The following is a 12,453-nucleotide window of genomic DNA, read 5'->3' as shown; positions in this document are numbered from 1 at the left end:
GGATCTTCCACTCCCCCAGCTCAGATAGGGGGTGCTGAGCTTTTAAGGACACACCATGGGTGCATCCCAGTCCACTGCTCCCAGCTGTGCACCTGTCTTAGTTCTCCAGTGCCACTGAAACAGAACCACTACAGTGCATGGCTCAAACAAACACTGATTTGCTCACAGTTGAGGAAGCTACAAGTTTGAACTCAGAGTCTTAACTCTGGAGCACGGTCCTTGTTTCCTTCCAGAATTCTTTGGAGATCTCCATGTGTCTTCCCTGGATCTAGATACTTCATAGTACAGGGCCCCCTGGTTTCCAAGGACACACGCCACTCCTGGTTCTTGGCTTGCTGTGGTAGTAAGGACCTCTTTCTCTGCTCACTTCTTTCTCCTATGATCTGTTCTAAGGTAAAAGGTGGAGTCCTGGTGTGGCGCTGCAGAATAATGCACTGGACTGCAAGGTCAGTTTGAGCTGCAAGGTCGGTGGTTCAAACCCACCAGTTGCTCCGTGGAAACCCTATACAGGGTTGCTGTATGTCAGAACAGACTCGACAGCACTTAACAACAATATGATAAAAGGTGTTGTAGGCCATACCCCTAGAAAACTGGGAATCTCCTCAGGGTTGTGATGGGATTAAGGGTATTGCAGCCCACCCTTAATCCAATCCTTCTTATTATTGGTTTATCACATCATAAGGGATAATCACATAACTGCCACATCACTGAGAATTATGGCCCAGTCAAGCTGACACATAGATTTGTTTTGGGGAGGGAGGAAGGGCACCCAGTTCAACCCACATCAGCACTCAAAGGTGGGTCCCCTCTCTTTAGCCCTCTGTGCCCTGCCCAGTGTGGGCAGGAGACAGAGATGAGCCTGGGGGCATGGGATTTCTCCCCCAGGGTAGCTGGCCCAGCAGCCAGCTCACCTATCAGCTGAGACAGCAGCCCAGCAGGCAGGATCAGTGGGAAAGTTGGTGTGGCCCTGGGCAGGTGCTCCATGGGCTAAGGAGGGATGGAGAGTCGCGAACCAGGAGACCTGCTCTGGGGCTGGCCTGGGCACCACTGGACAGATCCATAGTTAGCAGGTCTGTGCTGAACCCTGATGTGTACCAGGGGCCCAGAGGGCACACACCTGCTATTTAGTTTACCTTCAATTAGGGCAGATGATTGTATTTCATGTTTCCTGGTGTGGCGCTGTGGGTTAATGCTCCAGACTGCAAAGCCGTTTGAACTGCAAGGTTGGTGGTTCAAGCCTACCAGCTGCTCCTCAGAAACCCTATACAGGGTTGCTATGGGTCGGAACTGACTCGACAGCACTTCACAACAACAAAACCAAAACAAGCTGGGGATTCTACTCCTATAGTCAATTCCTGAAGCCAAATGCTGTGTTGAAACCAGCTCTTCATGTTGACCAGTAAAGCTCGGCCTTTCCCCCAGTCTGCTCCTGTGGGAGCTGCTGGCGTCCTAGCCCTGCTGGTCCCCTGCACAGCACTGCAGCCACAGCCACACTGCAGTCAGGCTGCCAGCCACGGAGGGGGCTGAGGGGGGTCTGGTGGGGGGAGGGGAGCTGAGGGGGCACCTGGTAGGGGAGGGGAGCTGAGGCGTGACCTGGTGGCATTGGCAGAGATCCTGAGAGGGGAGTTCGGGCATCCTCTCTCAGACCTGAGTCCTGGTGGGCAGTCAGAGGAGGGGACAGAACCAGGACATGTCCTCCTCTGGAACCTCCGCTGGGCCATACCTTCCACAGAGCAGGACAGAGCTCCCAGGACTCTAGCACAGGGCTGGGTTCCACATGGATGCCCACCAGGCTTAGCTGGGACCATGGAGCTGTGTCTGAGGTGTGTCAGGTGACGCTCTCAGGAGGGTGACAAAGGTACCTGGAGAGTTGACACCAGGTGAACCGGAAGCTGGCCTGTTTCCAAGCCTGAGCAGGGACCAGACCAAGCAAAGGGCCAGGGTCATCCTCTGGGGTGGTAAGAAGAGGCCTCGGGCCCGCGCCCCCTGAAAGGCACCTGGAACTAGACAGCAGATGGGCCGGTTCTTAGGCACTGGGTAGAACCAACCTGAGCAGCCAGTGGTACACACGTGCCCAGCCTCATTTATCCCTTCTGTGAAGTGGGCTGGCACACAGGAGAAATGAGGCACCTGGGAGCCCCTGGCTTCGAACCATGATCAGGATCACAGCCTACGGCTATCTACAAGGTTGCAGCAGGGAGCCCTTCTGAATCTGTATTACATGGAATAAATTCATTCAAGTCATCACTGTTGAAAAAGAACACTTAGCTATTGTAGTAACTCCACAGCTAAAGCGATTCTGAAGGAAGCCTGGCTGGGGAAGCTAAGTAACATCACCTGATATTGCTACTACAACCTGTGTAAGGCGGAAACTTGCTAGAGAAGGAAAATGCGAGTATTTCTCACTAAGATAATAAGTTCTGGAAACTGGTTAAGACTTGTGCACTGTCAAAGGCAGAAAACTTTCCAGCATGGGAAATACAAAGGCAGTCTGGTGGAGTTCCGGCTTTGACAGATTTCACTTCATGAAAACATAACGAGGGAGGTCAGCCTCCTCATATTAAAGAGAGTGTGGCGGTGGTGGTGGCGGTAGTACGCCGTAGAGTCGGTTCTGACTCATAGCGACCCTGCATAGAGTTTCCGAGGCTGTAAACCTTTACAGGAGCAGAAACCCACATCTTTCTCCTGTGGAACAGCTGGTAGATTCCAACTATAATTCTGGCAAACTGGGGGAAGAGTCTAGAAACTGACTGAAATGTACAGGAGAATTCCGCATGCAGTACCTGGGATGGAATTGGAGGTGGCTATTTCAAGAAATGGAGTTGAGGCAAAGGATTTTGGGGGAAGAAGAGTTTTGGTTCTTCAAATATACTCTAGAATTAGATGGATAGCTTTTGAAAAAAAAGAGAGATGCTTGCATTTTGACGAGGAAATGATTGATCATTTTCACTGTGGAGAAACATTTCTGAGTGTGACATAAACTACAGATGGCATCAAGGGAAAAATTAATAATGACAACTAAACACGTGGCAGAAACAACACGACAAACTGGGGAAAACGCTTTTACCAATTGCAAAAACCATGTGGGGGGAAAAAAGCAACCACGTGGGAGCTGTATTTGACGCCCCCTGGCTTCACGAGGGAAAAAGGCCCATTCCTATGAGTGGAGGTCAGACCTGCTTCCACCCAACAACCTTCTTTCCCCTGTTCTGACCCCAACCATCCTTCCCCTGGCATCTCTGCTTCACATCTGGGTTCCATAATCCACTGCAATGATCGCACAGAACTCAACAGTACTCATGATTATGGGGTTTATTAAGGAAGTGAACAGAGTACAATTCAGGATCAAAACCAGTTCAGGACGCTGCAGTTCTCCAGTCAAGAATGCCTCATAGCCATGTGGTCCTGTGGCCTCGGCTTCAGTCCATGGGCCTACTACAGTCCAAAGCTGCTCTGTCTCCCTGCCACTGCCTCTGTCTTTATGTTTGCCAGCCACTGCTGTTTTTAGGTAGGGATCTCACACTTCATTCACGTTCTTCCTTCTTGATGGTCTTGGGATATTCCATTCCTGCTTCAGAGATGGCTCCTTTTAAAGCTAGCTGGAGGGTAAAACTGACCAAAAGCAACCTCAGAAGCCTATATTCCTTATTTGCATGGTCCCATTCAATCACTTGGCGGGAATGAAGACATTGGATAGAAAAGCCATATCCAGTCAATTCAAGGTACCACACCAACCACAGAGCTCAGGTCTTCAATATGTAATATTAAAGTACTCTTAATACCACCAAAAATCCAAGAGAAAGAGAGACCAAGAATATGAAATACATGTGATTCTTAAATATGGACAATAAAAAAAATATATCATTGCTACTTCCAAAACCATTATTGGCTAGGACAGACAAGATCAACATAAAGAAATCTAACAAAAGCAGTAAAAAATCCGATTATATCCCTCAGAAATGCAATTAAATCTATAACGTAATATGAATTTACAGCTGTAAGATGAAGTTTCAGCAAATGGGAGGGAGGACACTAGCTCCTATGTTGTGAAGTGTCGTCGAGTCGGTTCCGACCCATAGCGACCCTGTAAAGGGTTTCTGAGGAGCAGCTGGTGAGCTTGAACCGCCAACCTTGCAGTTCAAACAGCTTTGCAGTCTGACGCATTAGCCCACAGCGCCACCCCAGGGCTCTGGTTAGTGGAGGTTTAGTTTGGTCAGAAAGAACTCTCCTGCTAATCTGCTAACTGAAAAATCTGCACTTTGAACCCAGCGGTCACTTCAAGGAAGAAGCGTGCGGGGCTCTCCATGTCTGTGAAGAGTCAGCGCCTTGGAAGCCCTATGGGGCACTTCTACTTTGCCCTAGAGGTTTCCTAGGAGTAGGATTTGGCTAGATGCTAACAATATTGATTTGGTTTAGAGATCACTGACCCATTTTGAGATGTGTGGGAAATAAAAGTGCATATGCCTTTGACCTAGCAATTCTGTGCTAACAAATTGAGTCTACAGGAATATGCCTACCTGGGTACAAAGGTATCTGTGTATAAGAATACGCAATCCAGCACTTCCGGTTGTTACAACAGGATAAGAAACTTAATAGTTCCAATAAAATACCATGCAGCCATTAAAATGAATGAGTTTGAGCTGTAAGATTAAAAATATAAGACATTCTCCAAGTTACATTAAGTAAAAAACCAACTGCAGCCCCGTGGGAAATGACTGACCTCTTACATAAACACATGTACATTCCGTGTTGGCACAGAAGAAACTGGTTTATCTTGGCCCCAGCGGGAGGAGAAAAGGGCCTTCCTTCCTTTGTGGTGGCGGGAGGAAGACAGGATACTGAGTTTTCAACAAATAAAACTTTTAATACTTAAGTTTTGACTCTATGTAGCTGGAAAAACTGTGTTCAACCTCTAAATAGCTACTTTGAACTTGCACTGAGGACAGAGAGAGACTCACTTGTGTTCAAGAGAGCAACACTCTCTGAGATCATTCTAGCACCAGTGTGAGTGTGTGAGGGCAATGGAGAGAAGTATGGGGACAAATATCATGTAGTACGTGACCCAGAGAGTCTGATGTGTTAACTGTTGGCCACATTGGGGTGGGATGGGGTGGTGGGCACTTCAGTCATAAAACCTGGTATGTGCAAATGTCCTGTAATGAGCTGCTGCTGGTGTTGTCTCATGATGTCTGTTTCACAGTGTCCTCATGTCACATAGAGGCACTGTGGGTTATAGCGCCAGACTGCAAAGCCGTTTGAACTGCAAGGTTGGCGGTTCAAACTCACCAGCTGCTCCTCAGAAACCCTATACAGGGACGCTATGGGTCGGAGTCGACTCAACGGCACTTAATAACGACAACATAGGATTTCCTGGGAGTCCTGGTGTGGCGCTGTGGGTTAATGCGCCACACTGCAAAGGCGTCTGAACTGCAAGGTCGGAGGTTCAACCTCACCAGCAGCTCCTCGGAAACATTATACAGGGTCACTATGGGTCGGAACCGACTCGATGGCACTTACAACATACGGTTTCCTAGGCTGTCCATCTTTTTGGGCCCAGATCACCAGGTCTTTCTCCCGCGAAGTCTCTGGGTGAACTTGAACTGCAGACCTGCCAATTAGCAACTGGGCGCTTAGCAACTGCGTCACCAGGGCTCCTTAAATGCAAACAAAGGACCACTCACGCTCTCTGCTCTGCTGAGTACAGAGCAGCATCTTATGATGAGATTTGCTTGCGCAAGGGCTGGGCTCTGTCATCAGAAATGACCCTGGACTTGGCACTTGGGAAGGGCTGGGGTCAGCAGCTCCACTGCCTGCCCCCAGGCCGGGTATTCACCAGCACCCGTCTGCTAGAGCCGATGGGGCGGAACTCCAGGGGCTTGGGGCCGAAACCGCAGAGCTGGCGAGGCAGGTTCCCCACAGGATTGGGTCAGGTCCTTGGAGACAGGGGCAGCGGCTGCGCATGTGTACCTGTCGCTCGCGTTCCAAGTTCTGTAAGAACCAAGTCTTGTCCCGAATACGAGCAACAAAACACCTTGATGGCAGAGGTGCAGAGCAACCTCACCCGCAGCGACCGTTCATCCTGCTATCTGTGGGGAGACACGCACGGTTCGACCGCGGGCGAAACTGGACCAGCTCAAAGATGAGGAAGTTGAGGCCTGGAAGAGCGAGTGGCCACAGCTAGTAAGCTCCCCGGCAGATCAGCGCCATCGCTTATGCACACACATGACGCTACTTCCGCTTCCGCTCAGGCCAAGGGAGGCTGCGGGGTTTCGGCGGCAGCAGCAGGGCTGAAGCCCCGCCCCCTTCTAAAGGTCTGGCGGCTTGTCTGGCCCAAGCGGCTGGGGATCTGGCCTCGCAATACCCTCTATGGGCTGGCCGGGTGTGGGGAGTGTGGGGGTACGGGACCTGCAAACCCCGAGGTTGCAGGGCCCTCCAGGGCGTCCCAGGAAGGGCGGAGCTGGCGTGTCTTGATGAGACCTGGGTCTTAAGCAGGAGTTTGCCCCATGCCCAGTCCTGGAGTTGACTTCCTTTCCCTGGGGAGACCCCAGGGGCCCACGGACCTGCCACCATTCCTAATCCACGCTTGTAGAGGAAATGTCTCAGGGCAGTTCTGAGGTCTCAGGAACACGTCTTCAAGATCTAGGCTAGGCCTTGACTTTATAGTGGGGGTGTGGCGCTGTGGGTTACTGCGTCAGACTGCAAAGTTTGAACTGCAAGGTTGGCCACTCAAGCTCACCAGTTGCTCCTCGGAAACCTTATACAGGGTCGCTATGGGTCGGAACCGACTCGACAGCACTTAACAAGATACAAGAGGGCAGCGAGACGGTGGGTCGGCCCCAATCTGTAAGATGAGAGCTGCAGGCCCAAAGCGGACCCAGGGTTGCTTTGGAGACAGGGCCCAGGGCAGTCAGAGGCTGGTGGACCGGAGTACTGGGTATGAATGCTGCCAGCTCCCCACTATGCCATCCCACCCCAGACAACTGTAAACCTCAGCAAAGGGGGCTTTGGGGCACTCTCAGGCCACGGAAGCAAGAGGAGCCTGAAAATTTTAAATCTTTAATTTTTCAGGTTTTTTTTCCTTTTTGCTTCCAAAGGAGAGCGTAGCTCCGACGCCTGCACATCGTCCATGGCCCCTGGGGCGAGGCGGATTGGCCTGGCCCGGGGTTCTCATGCAGCCCCTGGCGGAAGGGCAGGCGGGCGGGCTGGATGACCGGGAGAAGTCCTTATTGCTGAGGTCCAGGCTGACTCAGTGGCTAGGCGCGCTGACTGGGCAGCTCCTGGGAGATGAAGCGGCGCAGGCGCTCCAAGTATTGGCTATAGAGCTCGATGTCGTTGTGCCCGGCGCCCTCGACCCACAGAGGCTCCACGGCCTTGGGGCAGCGCTCGTAGAGAGCCAGCCCGTGCGAGAAGTCGATCACCTCGTCTTCTGTGCCGTGGATGATGAGCACTGGCGACGTGATCTTGGACACCTTCTCGATGCTGGGGGCGGAGGCAGGGCAGGCCTCAGTGCATCACCCCCAGCCCTCCTGCTCTAAGGCCCCCTTTCCTCTCCCTAAGCCCCAATCCTCGTCCCTGCCGTCCCCACCTTCTGCCCACCCGCCAGTCCCACCCCTGGGTCTTCCTGTCAGGCGGTCCCGCCCCTCTCACTTGGGGAAGGCGTCAAAGCAGTAGGTCTTCTTGGTGTCTGGGAAGGCAACGCGCATGCCCGAAGTGAGCGGGGAGTGAAGCACAACGGCGGCACACTCGTAGCGTGAGGCCAGGTCCACGGTGGGTACCGTGCCGATGCTCTGGCCGTACAGGATAATGCTGTCCGGGCTGATGCCGTACCTGGAGCGGGGTGGGGCGGCGTCAGCACATCCCCCACTCCCAGAGGACTCGTGTTCCCAGCTCATGCTCCCCAAGGCCCCTGGGACCTCTCTTGTCCTTCCCTGACCCTAGGGGATGAGGGCATGGGAGGGTAGCCCAGTCCTCGGAGTCCTCACCCTTCACGCACAGCCAGACCAAGGCAGACATTGGGAACCAGAGGCCTCCTCCCTACTCTAGACGGGAATAGCCCTAATCACCTAGGGCTTCTGTGCCACCTCCAGTGGTCTCCGCCTGGGCCCCCAACTCCTCTCCCCACGCCCTGGCCCTCAATGCACAACGGCCCGTTTGCTCTGTGCCCAGGACCTGCCAGGAACTAACCCCAGCTCTAAACTCCTGGTCACCAGCTACTTGGGGCCTTCCTGCAGGATGGGCAGGGTCCTCTCCTCTAGCCCGGGGCCAGCCCCTTCCAACTCCCAGCATTCCTGCCAGCTAACATGGCCAAGACGGCTGGGCTGGACCAGGCAGGGAGAGATCCCAAGTGTTAGCTGGACATCTCCACATGGACAAAGAGGACCCATGTGGATGGGGTGGCCAGTACCCTGGTCCTGCCCAGCCCCTGCCTTCCAGACCCCCATAGTTGCATTTCTGGATGGAAAGAGGTCAGCCTGCATCCCCAGAGCCGAGGGTATCAGAGGATGCTGCTCCAAGGGCCTGCACCTGGTACCACCACCACCACCATAATTGGCATCACCTCTCTGGGGCCAGAGTGGGACCAGATGAGACCACAGGGACTGCAGAACAAGCCAAAGTGAGTCATGAGGAACCTGTACCAGTCGGTGGAGGACTCAGTGATCAGCAGGACAGAGGTACAGGCAGAAGGGACCTCATGACTGAATGTACACTGGGGCTGGGACAGGCTAAGGTGGTGGCACCTGAGAATCAGCAGGGGGCCACTCCTGGAGTGGTGGTACTGATATTCTGCTGCCAGGGGTCCCCAGGAGTCCACTGTACCCCACAGAGCCAGGCATGCCTGCTATTTCCCCCCAAGGCTGGGAGTTCCCAGGGCAGGACGGGCCTCAGGGGACCTGGGCTCTACATCCACTGACCACATCTGTCACCAAGTGAGTGGAGGGCGGTCCGACCTCTCCGATGGGTGTTTTCCTGCTCCCCCAGATGCCCCCATGCTTGGGTGTCCCTGAGGACACACTCTAGGTGACCCCACCTGGTACGTAGGGCCTGCCAGGCGGCGTCAATGTCAGCGTAGAGGTTCTTCTCAGAGGGTTTGCCCGAGCTGGCACCGTAGCCCGAGTAGTCGTAGGAGAAGATGTTGCAGTTGATGCGCGTGCCCAGGCCGACATAGAAGCTGCTCATCTGGCCCAGGTCCACCGCGTTGCCGTGAGAGAAGAGAACCGTGTACCTGGGGGTGCAGAGCACCAGAGTCCAGCCCAGAGGCCCACACTGGCCCCTCTCCCTACCTCCGAAGCTTGCCTTTGGGAAGAGCACACTGCCTGGGTCATAAAGGGGCCCCGTCCCCTCTTGCCGTGTGGTCCTGGGCAGGGGGCTGCTGGCTGAGGATGGGGGTCACTGGACCATCGGTCGTGCTCTCAGACTCTGGGGCAGACCCTCAGAGCTCAAAGCTTCTTCATCTCTAGCACCATTCGTTCCTTCAGGAGTGGCCTCAGAGCTCAAGATGGGGTATCTGTGGGCCCTCTGCATTCTGGGGTGGTCCTGGCCGATGCTGAGGGCAGGCATTTGGGCTGAACACCTAAAGACTCGCAGGATCCTCCCCTCCACCTCGGTGGCCCCATCCAGCTGAGCACCAGGGACAGCTTGCCCTTCTGACTCTGAGTGGCTCTGTGGTGCCAGTATCTGCCTGGCCTGAGGCTCTGGGAGGAGTGGTCCAAGGGCTCAGGACCAGTTACAGGCCCTCACTAGAGGGGGCACAGCCGGCTGAGCCTCAGTCTTCCCTCTGAGTACGAGTCACATTCTCAGCACAGAGCAACCCCCTCAGGGTCCCCGGCTCACCTGGCACCGGGCACGCAGCGCACGTACATGCAGGTGACTCGGCTGCCCCGGCTGCTCTTGGTCAGGAAGACCTCGATGGTGTCGAGTTCTCGCTGGCTATACTGGAAATCAGCCCGCTCCGTCAAGTGCAGCTTCCAGCGGCCAGGGGGGCCAGCAGCAGCCCGAAGGGGGCCAGAGGGGGCAGCAGCAGCCCCCGGTTCGGGCTCGGGCACCAGCGAGTAGGTGGGCTCCGGTGGGAGGAAGGCGAGCTTGGCGGCGATGCGGCCAGGGCAGGGCGGGCAGCAGAAGAGGCAGCACAGTTCGCTCACTGACAGGCCGTTCATGGCGGGCGCAGGGCCCCCGCCGACCTCGAGCGGCAGGGAGGGCGTGGGGTGCTCCGAGCTGTGGGCGGTGGGGAGAGCGTACCCCAGCCTCCGCCCCAGACAAGAGCCCCGTTAGGAGGCCATAGCCCAGCCCCATCGTGGTCCAAGCTGAGCCCTCAGGAGCCTTGCAGTCGCCGTCTGCGGTACCACACAGAGAGAAACCCTGTAGGAGAGAGATGCAGGTTTGGGGACACGGCACCTCCAGACAGGCAGGGACCCCAGAGCCCAGCCGTACCCACACCTTCTCCTGCCCAGACACAAAGGGCTGTGACCAAGCTGGCCAACACCCTTCCGGAGCCTGAGCCGGTTCAATGTTCCCCCAAATGCACATCCACCTGCAACCCAGAAGGTGGCCTCATTTGGACCCAGAGTCTGGACAGATGTGATCAAGTTAAGAGGAAGCCACACTGGACCAGGATGTGTCCTTCTGAGATGAGACAGAACCCCGGAGACTCCAAAAAGAGGGAGGACAGAGATCAGAGCAACGGAGCTGGAAGGTAAGGAATGTGGGCTAGCCCCAGATGCTGACGGAGGCTGGGATAGGCCCCCCACTAGAGGGCACACAGCCCTGCCCACACCCCGAATCCCAGATTCCAGTGAGCACACTCGACTGCTAACCAAAAGACTGAAGGGTCAAGTTCAGCCAGAGGCCTGTCAGAAGACCCAATGAGCTACTTCAGGCTCTCAGCACCAAATACTCTGGAGCACAGTCCTACCCGGACATACAGTGGTCACTGGTCTCAGTAGCCCCAAACCTAGACTAGGAAGCCATGTTCCTCAGCCACGACCCCTGCACCTCCCACCTAGCCCCGCACAACTTAAGATGACACAAAGGCAGTCCCAGAAAGGACAGACTGCTGACCAAAGAGCTGCGGGTCAGCAGGCTGGGGACAGGGCTCTGGGCTGAGGCAATACAACAGACAAAGGCTCAGAAAACAAAGGCAGGATACAGCCTGGGGCCCTGAGGCCCCTCTGGGCTGAACAATGGCTTCACCTCAGCAGTGCCAAGGTCTGCAGGTGGGGTGGGGGATGAAGAGACCTGGCTCCCACCCCCAAGTCCATGTCCACCGGCAACCTCAGGAGAGCTAGGCTGGAAACAGACTCTGCAGATTTCATTAGTTAGGACGAAGCCAGGCTGGGTTAGTTGTGGTGGGTGCCACAAAACCCAGTTGATTTCTCTACTCCTGCCATCCTAGGGGACAGAGCAGAACAGCCTCAGGGGTCCCTCGACAGCCAGGTCTTTTTGCCCCCAGGTTGCCGGGTGGGTTCTAACTGCTACTGACCTTTCGGTTAGTAGCTGAGCACCGAACTAGGGTACCAGCAGGATGGACTTCTTTACGGGGTTAGGGTAGGTCCCCAGCCCTATGACAAGTCTCCTTACAAGTAGGTCATGTAAAGACTGCAGTGATCCAATACCAAGGGTGGGGTGGGGCTGGGGAGGCGGGAAAGGCCAGTGGAGCCCTCCGTGGGTTCAGGGATGGGGTCTCGAAAGTCTAAGGGGTCTGCTCTGTGCTCTAGGGTCTTGGGCCTGGAGGCAGACTCCACTGGAGGGCAGCAGGGTTGAGGTTTGCATTCTGGCCTCCAGAACCAACAGGCAAACTCTCTGGTCATGTCCCGTCTAGCGCCTTCAGTAGGTCTAAGCTGTGGGCAGGAGCGCTAAGCCCTGAGGCCCCATTCCACATCTGTAATCCAGCACTCCACTCACCTCACAAGGCTGCTCAGGAGGGTAAACGATGAGGACTTGGGGGGGGGGGGGGGTCTGGATCAGAGAACATCATGAGGCGCCGTCACATTCGGGAGGAACAGGAGACTGAGTCTCAGAAACCCTACGCTGGGTTCAAGAGCAGAGGGTCTTTGAAAGGAGCCCTAGTGGCACACTTGTTAAGCGCTCGGCCGCTAATGGAAAAGTTGGTCTTTTCAAATCCACCCAACGGCTCCCTGGAAGACCTGGCCAAGTGCTCCAGCCTGGAAACGCCACAGGGCAGCTCTGCTGTCACATGGGGTGCTGAGTCAGAATGGACTTGATGGCACCCATCAACAACTAAGGGCTACAGTAACCATGAGAGTGCGCAGGGCCGCCGACAGACAGGAAAACTAAGGGCTGAGCAAAGTCTATCCATTTCTGCATTTACTCTTACAAAGCGGGACAAGGGGTCCCGGGTAAGCAGAACACACGTATCACCTTTGGATTTCGGGTCCCAGACAACCTCTGTTCTGGGCTGCTGAGCTGGAGGCTGGCGGTTCAGACCCAGCAGCTGAT

At 55.1% G+C, this 12,453-nt stretch overlaps 1 protein-coding gene across 1 annotated transcript; it reads right to left on the bottom strand.

Annotated features, from left to right (window-relative positions):
* Positions 1-7,253: 7,253 nt before the first annotated feature.
* ABHD17A (abhydrolase domain containing 17A) lies at positions 7,254-10,157 on the bottom strand. Its single transcript, XM_006868984.1, has 4 exons — positions 9,832-10,157; positions 9,029-9,223; positions 7,648-7,827; positions 7,254-7,479 (listed from the first exon to the last, which is right to left on the bottom strand). The coding sequence occupies exons 1-4, from the start codon at positions 10,152-10,154 to the stop codon at positions 7,254-7,256; spliced, it is 924 nt and encodes a 307-aa protein (XP_006869046.1). The 5' UTR covers positions 10,155-10,157.
* Between the last annotated feature and the right edge of the window lie 2,296 nt (positions 10,158-12,453).

The sequence above is a fragment of the Chrysochloris asiatica genome, unplaced genomic scaffold (genome assembly GCF_000296735.1).
Source record: "Chrysochloris asiatica unplaced genomic scaffold, ChrAsi1.0 scaffold00125, whole genome shotgun sequence".
Classification (NCBI taxonomy): domain Eukaryota; kingdom Metazoa; phylum Chordata; class Mammalia; order Afrosoricida; family Chrysochloridae; genus Chrysochloris; species Chrysochloris asiatica.
This window is presented reverse-complemented; position numbering and strand designations above follow the sequence as displayed.